This window comes from Anguilla anguilla, chromosome 17, assembly GCF_013347855.1.
Source record: "Anguilla anguilla isolate fAngAng1 chromosome 17, fAngAng1.pri, whole genome shotgun sequence".
NCBI lineage: Eukaryota > Metazoa > Chordata > Actinopteri > Anguilliformes > Anguillidae > Anguilla > Anguilla anguilla.
The window spans coordinates 12,194,685-12,216,595 of NC_049217.1; the positions used below are offsets into that span (position 1 = coordinate 12,194,685).

The following is a 21,911-nucleotide window of genomic DNA, read 5'->3' on the forward strand; positions in this document are numbered from 1 at the left end:
TGAAACGGGCAGGTGTCCGTCCTATGACAAGTACATTACGCTCCCTGCATTGGGCCCACAACATCACTGGCATTTCCCTTCAAATGAAGGATGGCTTTGAAAAGCAGCAGCCAGAGAGCCTACTGTCCATGGTCCTGAAGGCCTCCCAGGCTTATGAAGACAGCAGGAATCTCTGACATCAGCACAAGGGGGAGGAGCTTCCTGTGCCCCTCCCCTCTCCCCACAGAAACATTGGATGTTTTTCACACATTCACTGGCTGGGCGGCACCAGGCTCCCCACCCCCTGCAGGATCAAATCTCCAACCGACACTACCTGAACTGCTTCAGTAAAGATCCAGCTGTACAAACGTAAACTGCATACATCAGGTGTGTGCTCAGCAAATATAATGAAAAAGGTTCAAACAGAAATGGAATGACTTTCTAATAAACGGAAGGACTGGAGCTGAGAGCAGTCACAATGACTGCATGCTTAATGTACATTTTATAATAACTAAGGCCCCAAGCCATTTCTGCCATTTCTGCCAGCCTGCTACCAGAATGATTATGTGGAAAATATGGTTTTATAATTTTCTTGCATTATCCTTGATCATATTTAAGGGCAAATGTCTTCCGAGATCTGAGTGATTTATTTATTTATAAATTTTTATTTCAATGACCAAAGGTATAAATCAATCTACCGTGGACAGTAGAGGTACTACAGCGTTAAGGTGCTGTGGATGTATTAGTTGTAAAGGTAAGATGGGAAATAATGCATATTCTGTATTTCTCCTTGGCAGCTTCATTTTTATTCAAACAAGATCACTATATGTCAACTGGTCAATTGATGTTCCAGTTTATCCCACGTCCAGCTCAACAGCCTGGAGTAAAATTACCAAGGACTTTGAAAGGAGTAGTTATGCTGCCCTCTACTGGAAATATGTTGTATGATGAATGATGACAGTGTAGTATAATAGGTAAGGAACTTGTCTTGTAAACTAAAGGTTGCAGGTTCGATTCCCGGGTAGGACTGCCATTGTACCCTTGAGCAAGGTACTGAACCTGCATTGCTTAAGTACATCGCCAGCTGTACAAATGGATGCAATGTAAAATGCTAATGTCAAATGTTCTGTAAGTCACTCTGGATAAGAGTGTCTGCTAAATGCCTGTAATGTAATGTCACTTTATTACCACTTCAGATGAAGGGTCTTTATAAACGGGTGTTTAATTATGTTTTTGCTGATTTATTTATCACTGAACTGAACACATGACATCTACACATTATATTTCTTTGTTATATACGGATAATGATTATGATTTCACATACATACACTGCCATCTTCTGGCAGAACCAGGCAGCACTGCATCTTGAGCACTGGGCACTGAAGGAATGTATATGGGGCTAGTAACACAGTAAGCCTTGGAGAGATGCCATTACCAGACCCCGGTTTAGGACACACTAAAAATGGGGGACATCTGATCTGACGATTCTGACAGATGATCTTTAGGGAAAACCAAGCTCCAAGTAGAACCGAATCTAAATTTATTTAATGACACAAGTGCTATTTTCTTAGAAATGATCTGCCATGCAGTAGGAAATCTGAACCAATTAAAACTGAGACCTAGCTCAAGACAAGATATAACACTTTGTCTTTTGTGGATCAGAGCATGCATAACCTCAGTTCTCAGGCACATAGCCTTACAGTGCAATGAGACAGGCCAGGTTGATAATCTGGTGTGAGGTCAATCTGCCCAACATCAAGGATGTGCTGAGCTTATAAACCAATGGTCAGTTTCTTTTGAAGAAATCATCGTCTTGTGTAGGCCTTAATTAGCAGCTGACTGAAAGTCAACCACAAAGACTTGCAGACACTGTGGCCCTCATCATAATCTACAGAATAATGTTGGAAAAAACTGGTTGAGCAGAAAAATAATCTCACAAATTCTAATTTCCCTTTCAAGAAGCTTCAGGGAAACACTGCAGGGTCCATGGTTTTCTCACCCGATTGACCGAGAGAAAAATAGTAGTTTTTTGTATTTTTTTGGACTACATTTGAAATGCATCTCTGGCGTGATCAAACACAGTCTACAGTATGAGTAATTATTTAACTGTAAAAGGCATATCAGACAATCAGACATTTCAGCTAAAAACTTAATTCCTGGCGACGCCACTGTGCTTTCATCAGGATTGTTTTTGACATTTGTGTGCAGGTTTTAAGAAACCATAGACCACTGGGCTGGAAATATTATTCTGGCCTAGCAACACTAGAAGGCCAAAAGCTCAGGTCACAAACACAGTCTATTGTGGTTTCCGACACATTACTGCTGCCCAGATTCCTGAACTCTGGAACACCGAGGTCCAGCGGTGATGTCAATGTAAAAATCTGAACACGTGTTGGCGCAAAACTGAAACAGAAAATATTAGAGGGCCACGGATCTTGTACAAACGTACAATCTTTGTCCTCGGAATTCCTACCCGGATGTGACATAACAGAGATTAGCTTATTTCCTTTGTGGGACCGGGGACGTAAGCATACGGGTAGCTCGTCGGCGAAAGTGGATTTAAACAAGTCCCAACCTTTTTGTTTTCCCCCCGTTTTTTGGCTGTCGAGGTAGTCGTCTGAAGTCATGCCCATGTACCAGGTAAAGCCAATCAGTGGTGGTGACATAAAGATAGATTTACCAACCTGCATGTACAAGTTACCGAATGTCCACACGCCAAGAAGCGGCTTCGGCGAGCATGCGCACCAGGTAACTTCCAGTCGGCCCCGTGGATGCGTGCAGAGCTACACACATGAAATAAGCTACCTCACTAGCTTGCTAATGTGTAACGTCCTAAAAAAAGAGCCCCAAACTAGTTACATTAAAAAGGACACGTAAACATGTATAAAGTGATACTTATCTAAATATACATGCAAAAAAACGATGAAATAATAGCATGTCATGCACTTTGTCCAATATACGATAAGCGAGTCGGATTTGCTGCCACGCTGGTTAACCAGCCATTAACTTAGTGATTCGCGTGTTGGTACTATGTGAGTGTAGAGTAAATTTGCTTGACAGACTTTATTTTGTAGCCTGTTAAGCCTGTATTACTCTAACGTTATGAGCGTTGACGCCCGTAGGTATCTCGTTAGATTAGTTATTTGTTCGCAACATACGCTCTGATTTGTCTAGTGTAGATAGCTAGCTAGCATGTGTAGGTAGCTGCTACCCAGATACAAGCCAATCAAACTTTTGGCTGATGCAATCCTGGCTGTGATTTTTTAGCAGGTTAAAATACGTCTTCCCGACGGCAATCACAGTTCATGGCATGATGTCTTGATAGAAAAATGTACTTATAGCCTTAGATCGAATGTAGATAGTGGTCAATGTTTTGCGGACTTCCCACTTAAGATGGTGTATCGTTAGAACATTTAGCTAGAGATGCACAGACAAATGTGTATAATCCACAATGGTTTTTGCACTTTTTATTATTGCTCTACACCGTTGAAGGTCAAAAGCTGTAACTTTCGTATTATATTTGTGAAATCATTTCAGTTTACTGAGATGTCATGGTCATGAGTTTACCTCAACTACCTTATAGATATGAAAAGCAGTTCCATGAAAACTGACAGACCGGATCATAAACATTTCAAGTACAGAAACGTAATGTTATGCATGCTTGCGATATACAAGTTATACTTGCTGCAAAAAATATTTGGCCCCGAGTGTCTGTTGTTGTCAAACGCCAAACCCGGAGTCTTTCGGTTTCCACCCAAACGTGCTTATCTGGTTCGCAACCTAATTTAACGTACATTTTAAAAAGACAAGCCAGGGAGCAGTGAAACTAGAAGTCGGCTCTGACTCCAGACATATTCGTAAGATGTCCCTGTTCTCTCTCACTTGTTAAACCAATACTAACTGATTGGAGGTCTGTATTTGGCTAATTTAACCTGTAGAATTTGGTTTTGACTAATTACTCTCTCTTACTTCTCTCTTTCTTTTCCATGCTCGTTCCTGTCTTTCCCTTCTATCCCCCCTCTTGCCTACTCTCCCCTCTCCCTCCTCTCAAATTCAGATTCAGTAGAACTGCATGACATGTTAAAGTGCATAGCCAAAGCTTGAGAAAAACAAAATCCCTTGTATTGTTTGAGGTTACAGTCAAGCTAGAACTAATTTCATATTTGTTCTGTCGTTCGTGACTGTAACTTCTGAATCATGACTGAATGAAAGCAGTGAAATTCAGCAGAATTACCCTGCTGTCCCTCCATCTCTCTCAGAACGGGGAGCTGGATCCTGCTATGCAGGCGCTGGAGGCTCGACAGGACAAGATTTTACGACGACTGTACGAGTTGAAGGCTGCTGTGGAGGGGCTAGCGAAGACTGTGACAACACCTGACGCGGACCTGGACGCTACCACCATACCCCCGCAGGGCGGCGCCAGCACCATGCTCACTGGGACTGCCGATCTGGACTCAATCCTGGGCAAGGTGAGCAGCGGGAGTGCTGGGGTTACGGGTTCAAATCACTTGGACTGAAAGGCTGACTGCGACTGTGTAATACTGAGAGGAAGTGTCCCTCAAACAGTGCAGACTTGGCACATGTCATGTGGATCTGGCAGATATCGTAACTGCAGTGACCTGCCAGTGTTTAACAAGTTTCTGGAAACAATTCCAAGTTTCTGCTGCATTTAGTGAGGTAAATATTGTTGGCATCGTGCAAAACGTAAAAAGCAAGTGAGGTTATACGTGTGGCTAATGTAAATGCCTACCCTGCTTTTTAGTTGCATGTTTATTTCTCAAATGGATCATTCAAGAGAATAAATGACCCAGTGTTTCCCACAGGTTGAGAATTTATTTGTGATTGCTGACTCCGTGTACGTGTTGGGGGATTATTTGTACTGTTTATATTTATTACACTGTATTTGAACTATTAAGAGGTTATTACATTTTGCTGGATGGAGTTCACCTTCTGTGTTTGGGCACTTTATATTTTGTGCTATTTAGTGAGCAGAATCTTTCTCCGCTGTATTGGCATACCTTCTGGCTATTGTTGACTTTATCTTGTTGCTATGATGGAATACAAATTTTTGATAGTGAAAGAATATTTTTATCAATTCCCAAATAGACGCTATTGCCCAATGAATTGAGCAATGTCAGGACGCAGGCGTCCTGGCCACTAGGGGGCTTGTGCGAAGGACTTAATGACTGAGATGACGCTCCTTACTGATTTAATGGCAGGACCCCGGGGCCCTGAGGGACATTGTGATAAACGCGCACCCATCCCGGCCCCCCCTGTCCCTGCTGGTGCTGCACGGCCTGCTGTGCCAGAGGTACCGTGTTCTCTCCACCGTGCACGTGCACTCCTCCATCCCCGCCGTGCCCCCCGAGCTCCTCACCTGCCTCGGCCCCCGCCACGCCCACAGCTACGCCCGCCAACACTTCCAGCTGGGATTCACGCTCATATGGAAGGACGGTAAGAGAGAACGGACGTATCGCATGTTAGTGGGGGTTGGGGGTCTGATATACCCAGACAAGGCCAAGGAGGAAATCAGCCTAGGGATATACAGTGAGCTCCATAATATTTAGGATATTATAACATTAAGACATTTTTTATGTATAAAAAGTGCTGTAATTTCTACATGGTGAAATGAAAGTGGATAGAAATACTTAAATAATAGCTGAGAATGTGCACTTCTGAAGTCTGAAGTTTTGGAATACAGAGAATACAGAGCCATGTCTCAAACATGGAGTTCACTATACATGTATTTTGAGCATTGGTAGGAAAGGCTGTGGTTGGTGCAGTGATATGCCATGCGTGTGTGTACAGGCACATGCGCGCATACACTCAAAAATCTCAGTATCAAGGCCCTACATCAGTATATTGGGCATGGCTTGGGCCAGGCAGATTTAGCAGTGCAGTGGCATTCCAGAAGTTCCAATGATGACCGGACTCCTTATCAGCCACACGCCTGGGCTATGTAATCTGACTGCTTTTCCAGCCTCTCTATCCATTGGCTGAGGCTCCATTAAAATCCCTCCCTATTATTATTCATTTTTATTTTTTTCAACAAATTAGAAATTTGCTGCTGGTTGTTTGTGTACTTTTCCATTGAACATCTGTACATAAAGCAAGTTGGCTGATATATATACTGTCTTTATAGGAAGTATTCACCCATTTGATTTTTTTTTTTTTTTTTTTTTTTACATTTTACTGTCAGATTGAAATTTGAATCAGATGAAATACACATTTGCCCCTTCACTCACACAATGAATTTGGAACCTTTATGATATAAATATACACAAACATCTATATTTCACCTTGACATTTAGAATGCTTTTGAATGATAAACAGGGAAAAAAATCACTGAGATAGTACTGAGCTTTTGGGTTGAAAATTTCAACATGCAAGATGTGAACGGAAGGGATGAATACTTCCTGAAGACACTCATTACAGGATGTACTGTTTTTTGAGGCCAAAGCTGCAGTGCTGTAGTGCCTGGGGAAATGTTTCACAGATGCACTTGTTTCCGTTTAGCGCAATTAATTTGATATGCATCGACTTGAACAGCATTATTTCCTCAAAAGACAGGGCTCCAGTGTTTTTCTTAGAAGTGGGTTAATTGTGATTTCATACGCATAATGCATAGAGCAGAGTGGCCTGGATATTTCAGTTGCCTCGGAAAGTATTCATAGATCTTTCCTAATTTAAATGTGCGATAGCGTTGGTTATAATAAGTGTGGTGCGTTACGCAGTGGATTATGCAGCCACCTCAAGCTCTCTCTGTCCCCTCTGTCACTCCCTCTGACTCTTTCCCTTGATCTCTCATTCCATTTCTCTCCTTATCCTCCCATCCATCTGCACTCCCTCATTTCCTTCTCTGTTTTTCCCCTTTTCCCATCTCTCCCGTCTTCCCCCATTTGTCCTCTCCCCCTCCCTCATTCTTTCCTTCCGTCTCTCTCTCTCTCTCTCTCTCTCTTGCTCTCTCTTGCTCCGCCCGCAGTGCCTAAGACGCAGATGAAGTTCAGCGTGCAGACCATGTGCCCGGTGGAGGGGGAGGGGAACGTGGCACGCTTCCTGTTTGGCCTCCTGTCCCCGGGGCCCGGTGACGCAGCCACGGCCACGCTGTCGGACGCCTGGGTGGACACCGCGCTCTTCCAGCTGTCCGAGGGCGGGGCCAAGGAGCGCACCGCCGTCCTGCGCGCGCTCAACGCCGCCCTGGGGCAGAGCGCCTGGCTGGCGGGGGCGGAGCTCTCCCTGGCCGACATCGTCTGCGCCTGCTGCGTGCACCAGTCCGGCTCCGCCCCCTCCGCCCCGCCCAATGTCCAGAGGTGGCTGAAGTCCTGTGAGAACCTGGGCCACTTCCGCCAAGCCTACGCCCTTCTGCACTGACCCCCACCCCTATATTCCCTGACCCGCCTCCGCACCCTGTTCTGTAACTCAGTATTTCTGCTACACTGTGCCCAACGAAGCAGAAACTTGGTTAGCATTGGCCAATGATCTGAGTCTAACTCAAATGTAGTAAGATGTCATCCCCCCCTCCCACCTTGTGCCTCTGTAACCTCGTAATATCTGGTGTTTGTGGTGTTTTCTTGAAAATGGGAACCCCGCCCTCTGGTCGAGTTTCAGCAAAGGAAAAAGGGACCTGCTGCTCTGTGAAGCAGTATGTGAAGCAATTATTTTTTTGTTTCTTAAGATCTATTAAAATTTTCATTTTGAACTTAAAAAAAATGTTGGTTTCGTGTTTTTGTTCTTCTGTTTGTAAAGGAGGATTGAACGGAGGCAGAAAGGTTTGATTTGTTTGTCAACAGATGGACAGGGATTTAATTGGATTGGCCAAACAATGTGAAGTTAGGTTCTGAAAAACTGCTTTACACTTCCAATAGTTTCAAGTTAATTGCTATTTTTTTTTTTTTTTTTTGAGAGAGAGATTTTGTGTTGCTTTCAGATATTTCAAAATAACCAAAAATGAAAGAAGTATCTGGCTCCCTCTGATGTCTGCTTGGCACTCCTCTCTTACAAAAAATAAAATAAATGAAAATTAAGGCCTGAGGCCTCGATCATTGAGGAAAATGTGCATTATGTTTTGAATATTCCCAGATTACTGGGAAACCCACTTTCAACCAACACAGTGGACTTCATTAGAAAAATGACACTGAAAAATTAGGTAATTAAATGGGTTATACATCACCTGTATAAAGTAGTTCTGTGTAAATGTGGCTTCAATAAAGGGCTCGACAGCCACTGAAGGGACATTCCGCAAAGACACAGACGCCTACTAGTCAAGATTCTTAATACTGAATGTCAACTATTGAAGCCCAAATATTGCAGTTTGAGGCATCTTCTGATTATTCATAAAGCGGTGTGACCAAGAACAGAAGCATGACAGTGGATGCTCTGTATGTGTGCTACAGCACCAGAACCTCCTGAAGGACGAAAGCAAAGAGGACAAGGAATGCAAAAGTTGATTATCTGGTGGGTCTACAGTTGGTTGGTACAACTGGAACCGCTGACCTGTAGAATTCAGTTCTCTCAAATGCTTCACATCTCTCACGCTCTTAGGGAATCAAAGGCCCACAGTGGCTGTACACAGTTGGGGCCATACCTCTGGAATTGGTGGTCTTGTTTCACCTGGGTCATGAGCGATGTTGCCGATGTGGTAGAATATAACCATGATGACAATCCCTGATATAATGAAATGCCCAATTTAAATTTAAAAAAAGGAATTCATTTTACTATCTTGCTAAGCAGATGCTTTAACTTGTACACTTGTATAGCTTGATTTTTTTTGTTGGACATTATCAACATTGCACATTTCCTGACGCAATTTGGGGTAGACGGCTAGTTGAAGACCATGCCAGTGATCCACCAAGGATTTGAACATGCTATCTAACCCTACCCCCCTTAAAAACTTTCACCAGAAACCCTACCGATTGACAGATTTTTTTAAATGACACGACGCTATCGCCATGTACAAAGCAGCCTTTACACAGCAAATTGAGGGTTACCATTATCATTTTACAGCTAATACAGCTAAAACACAGGACACTTCACAGATAATTAAACCTGGTCTGTTTCGCTGATGATAAAACAGGCCTCAATTAATCTCTCAGACCGACGGTTAATGAGATTCCCATTATGTGCGAGAAGCCTTCTGTTATGAAGCCTTCTGCTAGCCTTTCATAGTGTGCTTGGGTGTTGTTCTTTTTACAAAATTGGCCTTATAAATTGTGTTTTCCACTCAGCTTTTAAATGAAAACATCAGGAAGTTTCACAGTTAACTTTACACTGCATAATACTCTTCCGCCAGCAGATGACAGAGTAGCGTCTTTCCTGGCGCACTACATAAGAGCAGTGGTGTATCCTAAAATATGGGGTCATTTTCTGTTACTATTAATCGTCTTCGGCTAGCGAGAAAAGGCGTAGATGGCTTCGGAAGGTCTGAGGGTCTACTTAAACGTTAAACCCAGAAATCTTGTTTTCCATAGTTGACTTAAATGGTTGATTGTCAAATGGCGGCTCGACGCTACAGGTGTTGCGTGCGAAACAAACGTTTTTACCTTCAAGGAGGCGACGCAGGGTCTGCGTTGTCACTTGACACAAAAGTGCGCTTTCCCCGGCTCAGACTGCACGTTCTTTCAAGCTGAAAACCCTCAGAGAAAAATCTAACTTTAGGGGCAATTGTAACGATTAAAGATATCCCGCGTGCGTATTACTGAAAAAGATGCAGGCAACACAGTTGATGCGGAGGCGCGAGACTGACGGCACGCCTCCCAGACGTTCCCAGGTGATTTGTCGTTCAGCGGAATGGTATTAATTGACACGACTCTCATCCAGAATGTAGTTTCTGATTCAGAATATTCAAATAAATGCGCGACTTGCTAATGAAACGCCAGCCGCCCGATGAGAGTATACCTACGTAGATACTAATTTAGTGCGGTAAGAAAATCCACAAACACTTTATCTTTCATAATTATTAATCTATATCCAAGAATACACATACGCTAGGCCACAGAATACCCATGAGCTCTTCCGCATTGACTTCAAAAACGTGTGTGCAGCTGTTGTGAATTCTCATTTGGCTAATTTGCGGAAATATGAATATTAATAAGTAACGTGGCGAATTACGTCGTCGGAAAAAGAAGAAATAGGTCACTGAGTATATTTAAATTAAACTAATCTGTTCATATCCATCTTATTGTATTTGAATAGTCTGTTTGTATGTGTTTCAAGTTAGACTATATAAAGTATTTAGCACATACCCCAGTCTCTGTGTCATGATGCTGTTTTTTCCAAAAGTTGCCAATAAGGAAAGATCCAAGAAGCAGTTTAACGCTCTCTTTCTGGTAAACAAATAACTTTTAATTTTTCATCATGTAAAGTTTATACACATACAGGTCTAAATATTTATGCATTTTTGTTTATTCATAATTTTGTATTTCACAGATACAACCATTACACAAATATCATTTAAAAAAAGTTTAATTACTTGCCTCACAAGGCATTTCAAGATAGGAGTCTGCCCTGGGCCAGGGCTTTTATTTTGCAATCGCATGTTAAACTTAACTGGCTTTGTCCTCATCAATACCCTGCATCTTGACATCTGTTAAACACAATTTTAAAGATTGTCCTACACCAGTGGTATTTATCTTTACCCATGGAGAGTGGCAGGATGTGGTTTTCATTGTTACACAACACTTATTCGATTTACTTCTGAAGTAAAGCAGTTGATTATGCATTTAAATCCCCTGAATTGGTTTCTTGGGTCTGAAATGGTTGCTGTTTTTAACACAAACACAGAACATCTGCACACCCTGTGGCTGTTAATGAGCAAAAGTGAATAACACTGTCTTGCCCTACGCACAGAATTGTTCTAGTGCACAGTCATATAACCCATCACTTGCATTGATGTATGACATAGCTGTAAGGTTTCACATGCTGTACAATGTACAAACATCAAGTAAAATGCAATCTTTATACATTATTTACACATAAGTACATTTAACAGTAACAATCAGAATTTTTTTTTTTTTTGCAACAGCACAAAAAAAGAAATACAAACGTAACTGGCTGTTTGGGATTGTAGTTGTATTTCAAAGCAGACAGGTAGACCATGTTCTTTACAACCCAGATTCTATAGATGCACTAGATATTCAGCTCTGTATTCTAGGCGTTGAAAATCCTGTTTTACTGCTGAAGCCAAAATATTCCAATGTTATGCATCTTCTGAACAATTTAAGGGGAATGACCAAATATAGTACTGCAAGAATGGAATATACTGTATATATATTAGAATATAATATTTTTCTGGAATATAGCTTCGGAAACTCCAGTAACAAACTAGAAACGTCTGTTATTCAAAAGAAACAAGAATGGAAAGAACACAGGAGCTGAGAATCTGGTGTTAAAAGAATCTGTGGGTACACATTACAGAAACCAAAACACAATCAGTTATACATATAGCGATCACATGACATATAAATACCTGTCTCCTCCACTGAAGTCCTACAAAGAAAAGCTTAAACTGACTGCACCCCAACCTTCACTGAGTGAGGAGGTGTTTTAAAAATATGATTTCCTACATTTCAATTAAACCACAGGCTACATGCAATCAGTCCAGCTGATTTAAAGTCAAGATATTTTTAAAATGTTATGGACCAACTTTAGATTCTGTAACAATAGCTTAACACATCCCCCAAGAAAACGGATAAATGTGTGCCAGTAATATGTGGCACATTTAGCAATACATGGCTATAATGTAGTAAAATATGAATTGCAAAATGTAAAGAACACATTTAATATATGTCAAAATACACAGAATATTTACTAATATATTTATAAATCATTATTCCAATGTTTGCATTTATTACAGAATATACAATCCACTATATGCATAGACTTAAATATATGAAAATGACAATAATTTTTACTGCTTTAATACACTGAGTAGCATATAGAATATTTTGACATATAGAAAATATTTTTCTCACGATTTTGAATATCATTTTTTATCATTTATAGCACAGTTTTGCCTTTTGCGAAACTTAAAATATTTGGTGGATTATCTCTGCGTGATTGGCTTGCTGGAGTCATGTGATAGAGGTGAGGAAAAAGGGTCACAGTCCTGGCTGCTTCCTGTCTGTTTCAGGTTGAACATTTAAGGGTGCTTTCACCTTTGAACACTTAACAGTGGTTTGTTATCAGTGTCCACTTTCAAAAATACCTGGTTTTGCACATGAGATCTTGTACTACTTGGTATGTGTGCCTGTATGTGTGTTCGTTTGTGTATGTATGTGTGTGAGCACGCGTGTCCCAGGAGGTCAGAAGAAGCTTTCCTGGGACAACCTCAAAGGGCACCTCAAAAGTGCCATCTGGACCCAGACAACAGGGAACAACTGGAGAGGACATCCCTGCATCAAAAGCAGCAGTAGTGTTACTTAGGTCGTCTGAACACAGCAAGGATCGTAATGTATGGGGGTGGACACTAACAGCGATGTGTATCTACAAAGTAATTTATGGGAAGTGCCGTGTTGTGCAATATTTCCGACCGCCTCATGCCTTGAGCTTCCAACTTGATCCTGTGGGCCAATCAGCAGCCGCTCAGTGCGGAGTGTCCACGCAGAAGAATCCGTCAAAATACTGTCCCGCGAGCGTTGCCAGGGTGACAGTCCACGCTACGCCCCGGGATGGAGCGCCTCATTTCTTGTTCGCGATCCTTCGTTTCCGGGTGGCTAGCATGTCATAGAACGGATCCCTGCTGATGCTGGCTCTGGAAAAAAATAGAGAGAAGAATTAAAAAGATGAATGAAATAAATGAGTGCCTACGGTATGCTGGAGGGAGAGAGAGAAACTCTGGTCATCTTTGATGTGGAAATGCAGCTGTGTGCAGTCATGTAACCCCCCACCCCCAATCTAACTAGATCAAAATTTAAAAAAAAAAAAAAGTTTTTCCTGTGACCCAGTTTGGTTTCCATGGTTTCAGAAGATTTTTCCTGTGAGTTTCTGTGGAATTCATCCAGTCCCTGCTCTATAGCAATGCCGTGTGCACCTTTCATTGTACCTGAGATACACGCGAGATTACACGCAATTATAAAACAAAACATATACCCAACTGGCTGATTTCGCGCACACACTTTACCTATGAAACAGGCGCTACTAAAAATAATAATGGACAGAAAGGATGACATCGATGCCACAGCTTCACGGACGAAAATCACATTAGCGCTTCTGCACAAGAGAGGGAAAGCTTTTAACCTTTCACAGCAGATATGTTTCATTCCATTCATTCCGCTGTAGCTTTCATAAGACATCCTTTCAGTATTTTGTTCCAGTCTTAACCGTTGCATAAACGGTTTTATAAGCCACAGTGCATTTCTCAAACCGCCACAGATAAATGAACCCTTCCTCTCCCAACACACATGCGCACGCAAACAATGTCACCCGCACATTCACACAGAAATTATTCTTCATTGTTCTGATTTGAGGAACACACACACGGCTGCAATGAAGCAGGCTAGAGGGCAGTTGTGGCATAGTGTGATATCGATGCAGTGTGATATTGGTGTAGTGTGATATCGATACAGTGTGATATCGATGCAGTGTGATATTGGTGTAGTGTGATATCGATACAGTGTGATATTGGCACAATGTGGTATCGGTGCAATGTGATGTCGCTGCAGTGTGATATTGGTGCAGTGTGATATCAGCGCAGTTTGATGTGGATGCAGTGTGATATGAACACAGTGTGATATCAGTGTAGCATGATATCGGTGTAGTGTGGTGCGGTATGCTGTGGTTTCTTGTGTGTGGTGTCACTGCAGTGTGGTGTAGCAGTCTTAAGAGCAGAGCCTGCTGCGGATGGCTCTGTTTGGTTCGTCCACCCCATGGGGGGGGGGGGGGGGGGGGGGGGGTACGGAGACAGCTCCACACAGCTACGGACACCCCGTTCTGTTACTATAACAGCACAGTACAAGCAGCATTCTGGATTGCATTTCCACATTGAGAGGAAGCTGTCATCGCGCCACAGAAAAGGGTGGAGAGTGTGAGACTCCGTCTGACAGCTTGAGAGGGTGTGAGGACAATTATATCAACCGCCCTCGCCACACAAACAGCCCCGCTGATGGTGATTTTTTACAATCCTGGTGCAGTGATGTGAGAAAACAATTAATCATAATGAATTCTGAAATGCATAAATGTGACCAAAATTGTTCCCGACCCGATTTGTCTCCTCACATTAAAGGCATTTTATTGTAGGGAATCTGCATTTTGCTTTCCCTGTTGTTTCACTTCACAGCGTAACACGATTCAGGAGTTCACAGTCCTTAGAACCAGGCTCACAAACATTTTATGCGAACAAAATTTTTTTTTCTTAAGCAGTCGTTCAACCAGCCCTCACACACCTGAAGCACACAGGAGAGGGACACACCTGAAGCACACAGGAGAGGGACACACCTGAAGCACACAGGAGAGGGACACACCTGAAGCACACAGGAGAGGGACACACCTGAAGCACACAGGAGAGGGACACACCTGAAGCACACAGTAGAGGGACACACCTGAAGCACACAGCCTTGTCCCTCTGTGATCAAAGAGCAAGCAGCAGCTGAACCAACCTGTGTCTCCTCCCCAGCCTTACACTAAATCTCACACACACTAGTCAATCTGGCATTTTTGCTCATACTTACACACACACACACACACGCACACACACACAGGGTGTCCTGCTCCAGTGTCACACAGGAGATATATCATGCCCACTTTCTGAAAAGGTGCTGCTTTTTCTCATACTGCGTAAGCATAATATTTGTCTTGGTTAACAGCATGTGTAACATTCAGCTAAGTAACCACGAGGCCCGGAACAGAGGACAAAGACGCATGGCATGCCAAGTCCTGTTTTACAGAGCGATTTGTAGTTGGGATTTCTGTGTTTATTCAGCAGAATTCTGTGGTCTGCGTCAGGACTGTGACTTCACCATGGCAGAGATTACTCACAGCCTGGCACCATAAAAAGTCCTTTTCTGTTCCAGCATCTTAGGAAACACCTCAGTGCTTCTTAAATCTGTGATGTTCGCTGGCCAGAAACAAGTGGCCACCGGTCATGTCAACACTTTTATGAGAGTGGCTTCTGATATTAATTTAATCTGAGCACACCTCTGATTTGATGCGTACAACACTGTTTGCTGGAATCAATTTGTCAGAATCAATGAACATGTTCTCTGAGGATCCCTCCAAGTTCATAAGATGAAGCAGTTAAGTATGTTACTATAAGTCTGCTACTCTGAACACTTTAAAGAGTAATTACAGTCCAGACAGCTGCCTCCACATGGTCAGGTGCAAGCTTAGGGTGTGGTGCACACACACACACGCACACACATCCGTAACACGTATGCAGAGTTGGACACACATTCACTTCCAAGTACACACATCAAATTCACATTACACGACAACACATCTACATACACACATGCCCCCCGGCTGAGGGAGGTGTGGCCGTAAGAGGGACCGCCCCTTACTTGATGGACTTGATCCATTCCTCCTTCTCCTCTGGCGTGGGGGCGGAGATTCTGTACACCACGTGATTCCCCTCCACCACTCGCCCGTCGGCCTCCGTCTTACACGCTTTGATCACCTGACCCTTGTGACCTGGGTTATACAGCTCGAAGCAGTTCTGCAGGAGAGCGCAGCAAGGCACGCAGATGAAGGGAAAACTGATCCACTTTACTTACACTCAATGCTTCAGAATTATTATTATTATTATTATTATAATAAAGTGATAAGGTACTTACGGGTTTCCTGGGCTCCTCCACCTCTCGGATGCTCAGGTTCTCCAGAGGGATGATTCCCCTCGGCTCCTTATCCTGAGAGAGGGAGCAGAGACAAGCATGAGGAGAGAGACATACACAGACAAATTCACCCTGATACACACACACAAACACACATCCACCCACACACACAAACACACATCCACCCACACACAAATACACACACACACAAAACACACACACATACTGTACATACGCACATGCAAGCACACACGCACACACACACACACACAATACACATACACACAAAATACATACACACACATACAAAACATACACACATAGAGAACACACACCCATACTTTCACACTGATACATGCACACATTGTGACAGCACATACAGTCTAACATTGAACACGTGGAAGAGTGTGAGTCAGACTGGGCGTTACTGAAAGCAGAGTAAACAGGCACATACCGTGGTGTACTCAAAGTAATACAGGCAGTTGTCGGTGAGGATGAACCACCGGCGTTTCCAGGTCTTCACTCTCCCCCCTGCAGGACGAGAGCGAGGCGTCAGTCAGCCAGGAAACAGGAAGTGAAGCGCGCGAATCGGGCGCCCTGCGGAACGTTCGCTCGGCAGTGCAGGGGAACATCCCCGGGAGGGGGGGGGGGGGCTGGGGTGTCAGCGTGGTGCCCCTGTTTAATTACCCAGAAAAGAGTGTCGCTAGCAGCAACAGCGTTCCCGCGGAGATGGATCAGACGGGCTGAAATTAAGAAGCCTTAATCGGAGTCGTTAAAGCGAGCCAATGAGAACGACGCGTGCCGCAGAGGCGTGCCGGCTGAAGCCAGCCTCGGCTGAGTCACGCAGTGGCCGCAGGGCTCGTCACCGCCACATACAGCCGTATCGCCATGGCGAGTCGCCACGGTTACAGTGCGGCCCAGAGGGAGGAGAAACATGAGCACGAACAGACAGAGCACTGACCCCTGACGGCAGACGCTCTTAGTCATTTTATTCATTTTTTTTATCCACAGATTTTTTCCCCCAAACTGAAATGGCCCCAAACTGTTTCTCCTTAGCTTTTTTTTTTTAAAACTTATGTCATTTGTTTTTGGACTGATGCAAGAACAGGAAATGCACAAATATGCTAACTGTTTCAGATTTTGTTACGAAACCACAATTTCATTCCACTTTGATTAAAAACACACACAATGTTCAGACTTGGGACCCAAATAAAACAGAAAAACAAAATTTACAATTAAACCTGCATGTCCTCTTCAGCCATGTTCTCTTCGAACAGCATTTTTTCCTCACTCATGAATCATGCACGTTTATTGTTTAGCTTTCATTTGTGGCGTTCCAAAATAAAAACAGCTGCTTAGCGGTTTAGCGACTAGGGGTCTATAACTCAGGGAGCCTGAGACGCCCGATGTACCTGTTTATAAATACCTGCCTGTAGAAGCACACACACACTCTGTAGCTCACCCTCCGTACAGAAATCTGGCAGGGAAATAAATAATAAAAACAGATTTAAAACTGCGGGGCTTGAAACGCCTCCAAAGAGAGAAAAGCTGTAAAGAGCTCATTCTCCTCTGTGCCTAAAGCTAACAGCGTTTCTCATAAATACAGAGCGTCTGATGGGCCAGAGAGACGTTACATACAGCAGGAGGAATGTGCTGGTCTTGGCCCGGCCAACATGTAAAGAGTGAGAGAGAGAGAGAAAGGGAGAGAGAGAGAGAGAGAGAGAGAGAGAGAAAGAGGGAGAGAGATGGGGGGCTGGGGGTTACACAAAGCCACTGGCATAGCAATAGGCTGACCTTTCACCTCCTCTGCAACTCTAAGCAGGTAACTGGGTGATGGGCCCAGATCTACCGTTTGCTCGATTAGCGAAAACGGGAGCAATGGAAAGGCTCGGAAAGGCACAGACGGGGGAGATGGGGGCTCACCAGGTTACCGAGAGAATGAAAATGAGACGCGGAACAAACCGCCACCTGAAACCCTCCCTCCGTACTCATCCGTGCTTTCGGCACAGGCAGACTGCAGGCACCCCGTTCGACCAGAGGGGGTCACTGCTGCACAATGCTGAATCCCTGTAGGGCTGGCACTGGCACGGTCTGCATTCGATATCAGACCGCGAGGCACAGAGGCCGCAGTGGGACAGTGCCTTAACAGGGCAAGCCACCCAGCAGCCCCCCAATATGCAGCTGTACTTAATGTTTTTGGACTTTGCAGTCCCCTCATAACTCACCCAGTTTGAGGAGCCATCCCTCTCTGTCGGGGTTGAAGAAGGTATGCGTCAGGTCGTTTCCATCGTCCTCCGGGATTTTGAAAGGCTCGTTTTTAATACTTTCATATAAATTCTGTTCAAAGGAAGAAAAAAAAAAGTTTTTAACCAAGAATAGGAGTTGAGAACCAGTGCACATTTGCAGTGATGTCCTGGCCAACAGGCTAAAAACTACAGCTGTGTAGTCTTCAATGGAAGCACGGAAAACGCTATTTAAAAACACAGGAGAAAACAGGCAGATAGCCAAATCCCTGTACACTATACACAATACACTGCACACTTTATACATGCTAAATGCACAATTAACCTGAGGGGTTTCAGTGACCCAATGATACATTTAACATATTCGTTTGCAGAGCATGGTGTGTTCTATGTTCTCTGTAAGTATATTTGGGGTGTGTCCAGAGGGCGTGGCTCGTACCCGCAGCAGCTCTTCGGGCAGGTCGCCGCCCTCGTTAATGCCGCGGTTCATGGAGATGAACCTCTCCACCGCCGGCTTGTCGCGCACGTTGGGGTTGTGCAGGCTGGTGTTCAGCATGATGATGGCGAAGGAGAGCACGTAACACGTGTCTGTAGAGAAACGCATCAGGACGCGTATGTGTAACACGGATGACGCGTGTGCCGGAACACGTCAATACGCTACGACCCATGCCCCGTTTTCGCTGAGAGGCTCAGATAAAGATGCTGTTTCCTCAGACAGCGTGGTCATTAATCCGTAGAGGTCACGAGATCAATTGGATTATTACATCTGAGGCAAGAAAAAAAAAACCTAATCAGCTGAATGGTCATAGGGCCATATGAGATATAAATCAGGGGTAATGAGGTGGCTGTGTGGGCTGGAATCGATAAGATCTGCGGCATTCCAGACAGAATCTTGAAATTATGTGTCCGGCTGTTTTCTTTTCCCCAGTAACAGCCTCGCCCCCGCCCAGCCTCCTTTCATCTGGCCCCGCCCCTCACTTCCTCAGACCCCGCCCCCGCCCCGCCCCGCCCCACATCGCACCTGTGGACTGGAACACTCCCGGGTTGCACTGGCAGTACCGGGAGGCGAAGGCCTCCATCATCCTGTCAATCTTCTGCGCCTCTCCTGGGAGCCTGAAGCTCCACAGAAACTGCCTGAGAGATAGAAAGAGAGAGAGACAGAAAGAGAGGGAGAGACAGAGAGCAGGGGAAGGAGGGATGTAGAGAATGGGAGAGGCTAGTTTCAGGCTACAGGTGCTTGTTAGACATCTCTTTTTAAATGACAAGCTCTTTTTATTCCATCTGCAGAATAAGTATTTTTTTATATATTTATGTCAATATATCTATTCATCTCTCAGGGTCAGGGTGAACTCCAGTTCAACAGTCACTTCAGGAAATGAGCAGCAATTGAAAAACTCCTTAAGTGTCGCACCTTAAGGCCTGCACCAGGTTGAGGTCGGCGAACTCGTGCAGCTCCACAAAGGCCTGCAGGACTTTGATGTTGAACTCGTCCCTGCAAGAGAGAGAGGTCACCGGGGTCAGCGATAAGGGCCAGGTTCAGTCTAAGCGCAACGCGGCTCCTCAACGTCCCGTGACTCATTGAAGCACACATTCCAATTTTATTCCCTTTCAGCGTCTTAAAGAGAAACGTGTTCGGTTAATAATTACCCTTCAGAGCTCGTTAAGGTGATGCGAGAGAAGAAAATAAATCTGTTCCCTGAAGTTTGAAGACAAATTGAACAGCTGCTAGATTGCGCGGCTGGTCTGAAATATCACGTGTGTGTATTTAGTCGGCGTGTACAAACGCACTGTTAAATCAACACAATAACGGCATGTTGAGAATAGCCTCTGTTAGCATGCTAACATAGGCCTTATCAGTAAATGGATACGCATACGCTATCAGTTCATAAAATAAAACCATAAAACTAAACGGGCTGTGAGAAAGAACGTTTCTTTTCTGTCGCTCAGCAGATGGTGAGCAAGATACCAGGCCCCTGAACCCCTCTCGCCTCTCATCCTCTCCCCTCCCCCTGTCCCCTAAATCTAAAGCCCATAGTTACCATGGAATGAGAGACCGGTGTTCCTGCCCTACACTAGGGGGTCTATAATTACTCAATCCTACCTGCCCCTCCCAGGTTTACCCACTCTACAGCTGCTGTACACTGGGTAATTAAACACAAAGACAGTAGTGTAGTCTGTGGGAAAGGGCTCGTTCTGCTCTCTGGGTGGTTGGGTTTGTTGGTGCTTGGAGTGTTACTGTAGGGTACTATGGCTACTGTGTATTCATAACTGAGGATAATAGTGAAGATGAAAAACCATTTTAAAAAGCTTTGTATTTACTTGTACTGTTCATCCCACTAACACCTGGATCTCAAACTCGGGGATAAAGATTGTTAGTGATGTTTAGAAAGCATACTGGTATACACTTTTCCTAAAGCTGGCACTGGTAGTTTGACCAATCCAGATAGACATACCGTTTCATCAAAAAGCATACGCCCATGACAATTTACCAACTAGCAAATGGCCAGCTGACTATCTCAGGGCTAAAAACTATGTTTAGATTGGCTGTTTGAGAGGTTTTGTTTCCACGGTTCTGCAGCTGCAGAGCAGCCTTCACACATGCGCAAGGGCTGCCGCTCCAGCTGCACTCTAACTGCTGTGGACTATGTGATTGGCTGATAGTCCCCAGCTCCCCAGCGCAAGCTCAGACCAAGCCTGCAGTCCTGGGGGAAGCAGTTCCGAGTTCACCGTTAGCGAACGTTAGCTCCCGAGAGATAAGGAACACGTGTCAGAGAGGCCGCTTTTACCGCAGTCTGGACTGTGCCGTGTTTTTTTTTGGAGGAAATCCAGACTTAATTTCCTGAGGCTTAAGCGAGCCTGGCTTTATTGTGTGTGATGATGCTGGGGGACCTTGGGGAAGGGGTAATAAAACGCGAACTCTCCATTCTCTCGTTACTTCTGAAAGCCATTTTTGGCCGGGCAGCGGCAGCACGAGGCTCACCGTTCCCCCAGGTAGTCGCCGATGACAGTCTTGTTCAGCCCCTCCCCTTTATAGAGGAACTGGGCGATGTCTTCAGGGGTCTGCTGCAGGAGGTCGTTCTCCAGGAGAAACTGGATGCCCTGGTGGGGAAGTGCAGGCAAAACGCAGTCTGATTACAGTCCTTTCACCTTTCACCCCTGAGCCAGGGGGTTCACCTCTGACCCCACAATTCAACGGCTCACAACGTTGCATTTGCAATTCTGAAGTTCTGCAATTCTGACACTGACATAAGATTAAATTGTGCAGAAAGACAAATAGAGAAGAGACAAATATAAAACAACAAATAAACCACAAACCTTAATATACCTTTTCAGATGAGTAAATGTTCCTTCAGATTATTACAAAACTATTTTTTTAACGAGTGCAGTTATAGTGACCAGTGCTTGTGAACATTCCCAACAACCGTATTTCTACGAAATGAACATTTGATTATAATACAGTACTGTCAGATTGTGTGTTTCTATTTACTGAATTTCCACTACATACCACATCGTTTCTATGCCTCACAACTTGCATAACAATGGTTGTATCTGTTCAAAGCTTCACAAAGCATTATGGAGCCATTATGCAGAGCTTAGCAGTCGACTGCAGAACGCTTTATAGCTAAGCGCTCGCTAAAAAGTGCGGCCAGTGTTTCAGCACTCAGGTAATTATCCCCCTTAGAGGTGATTACTGTGTGAGAGCTGCTGGGAGTGACAGCAGTCAGCAGCTGCAAACAGAGATTAAAAAACAAAACACAGCCCCGGGGCGCATCTCAGAAACACTCCAACACCGCGTTCACGCTCACTCGGATCCAGCTCGACAGGGTTCACCCTGAGAATTAACACAATACAGAGAAACGCTCTGTGCTAAACTAACTCTGACAGAGTAGGATTTACTCTGACAGTGTACATTTTTGACACATACACT

The 21,911-nt window shown here is 44.3% G+C and overlaps 2 protein-coding genes across 6 annotated transcripts in view; one reads left to right on the plus strand and one right to left on the minus strand.

Annotated features, from left to right (window-relative positions):
- The first annotated feature begins 2,481 nt into the window (after positions 1–2,481).
- On the plus strand, positions 2,482–7,584 carry aimp2 (aminoacyl tRNA synthetase complex interacting multifunctional protein 2). 3 transcript variants are annotated; one of them, XM_035397059.1, is made up of 4 exons: positions 2,482–2,727; positions 4,239–4,448; positions 5,199–5,433; positions 6,962–7,584. In XM_035397059.1, exons 1-4 carry the CDS (start codon positions 2,605–2,607, stop codon positions 7,348–7,350), a joined length of 957 nt encoding a protein of 318 aa, XP_035252950.1. In that variant the 5' UTR covers positions 2,482–2,604; the 3' UTR covers positions 7,351–7,584. The 3 variants fall into 3 exon arrangements, with proteins under 3 accessions (XP_035252950.1, XP_035252951.1, XP_035252952.1); XM_035397060.1 differs by having other exon boundaries at positions 2,482–2,619; XM_035397061.1 differs by lacking the exon at positions 2,482–2,727 and adding an exon at positions 3,436–3,836.
- A 2,778-nt stretch (positions 7,585–10,362) lies between these two features.
- LOC118217303 (cytohesin-3-like) overlaps positions 10,363–21,911 on the minus strand; it is a 35,570-nt gene continuing 24,021 nt past the window's right edge. For all 3 annotated transcript variants that reach the window (XM_035399199.1, XM_035399197.1, XM_035399198.1), the window contains exons 5-13: positions 20,964–21,082; positions 19,395–19,475; positions 19,005–19,117; positions 18,423–18,571; positions 17,966–18,077; positions 16,195–16,271; positions 15,744–15,815; positions 15,471–15,625; positions 10,363–12,727 (exon numbers count right to left, since the gene is read on the minus strand). In XM_035399199.1, coding sequence (XP_035255090.1) covers positions 12,655–12,727; positions 15,471–15,625; positions 15,744–15,815; positions 16,195–16,271; positions 17,966–18,077; positions 18,423–18,571; positions 19,005–19,117; positions 19,395–19,475; positions 20,964–21,082 — 951 coding nt within the window. In that variant the 3' untranslated portion in view covers positions 10,363–12,654. The remainder of the gene's footprint in view (positions 12,728–15,470; positions 15,626–15,743; positions 15,816–16,194; positions 16,272–17,965; positions 18,078–18,422; positions 18,572–19,004; positions 19,118–19,394; positions 19,476–20,963; positions 21,083–21,911) is intronic.

Bases quoted from the DNA above. Each gene is read 5' to 3' on its own strand.
- aimp2 (XM_035397059.1), top strand. From the start codon at position 2,605: ATGCCCATGTACCAGGTAAAGCCAATCAGTGGTGGTGACATAAAGATA. The intron at 2,728-4,238 runs GTAACTTCCAGT...CATCTCTCTCAG, and splicing joins TCGGCGAGCATGCGCACCAG to AACGGGGAGCTGGATCCTGC. The intron at 5,434-6,961 runs GTAAGAGAGAAC...CTCCGCCCGCAG, and splicing joins CACGCTCATATGGAAGGACG to TGCCTAAGACGCAGATGAAG.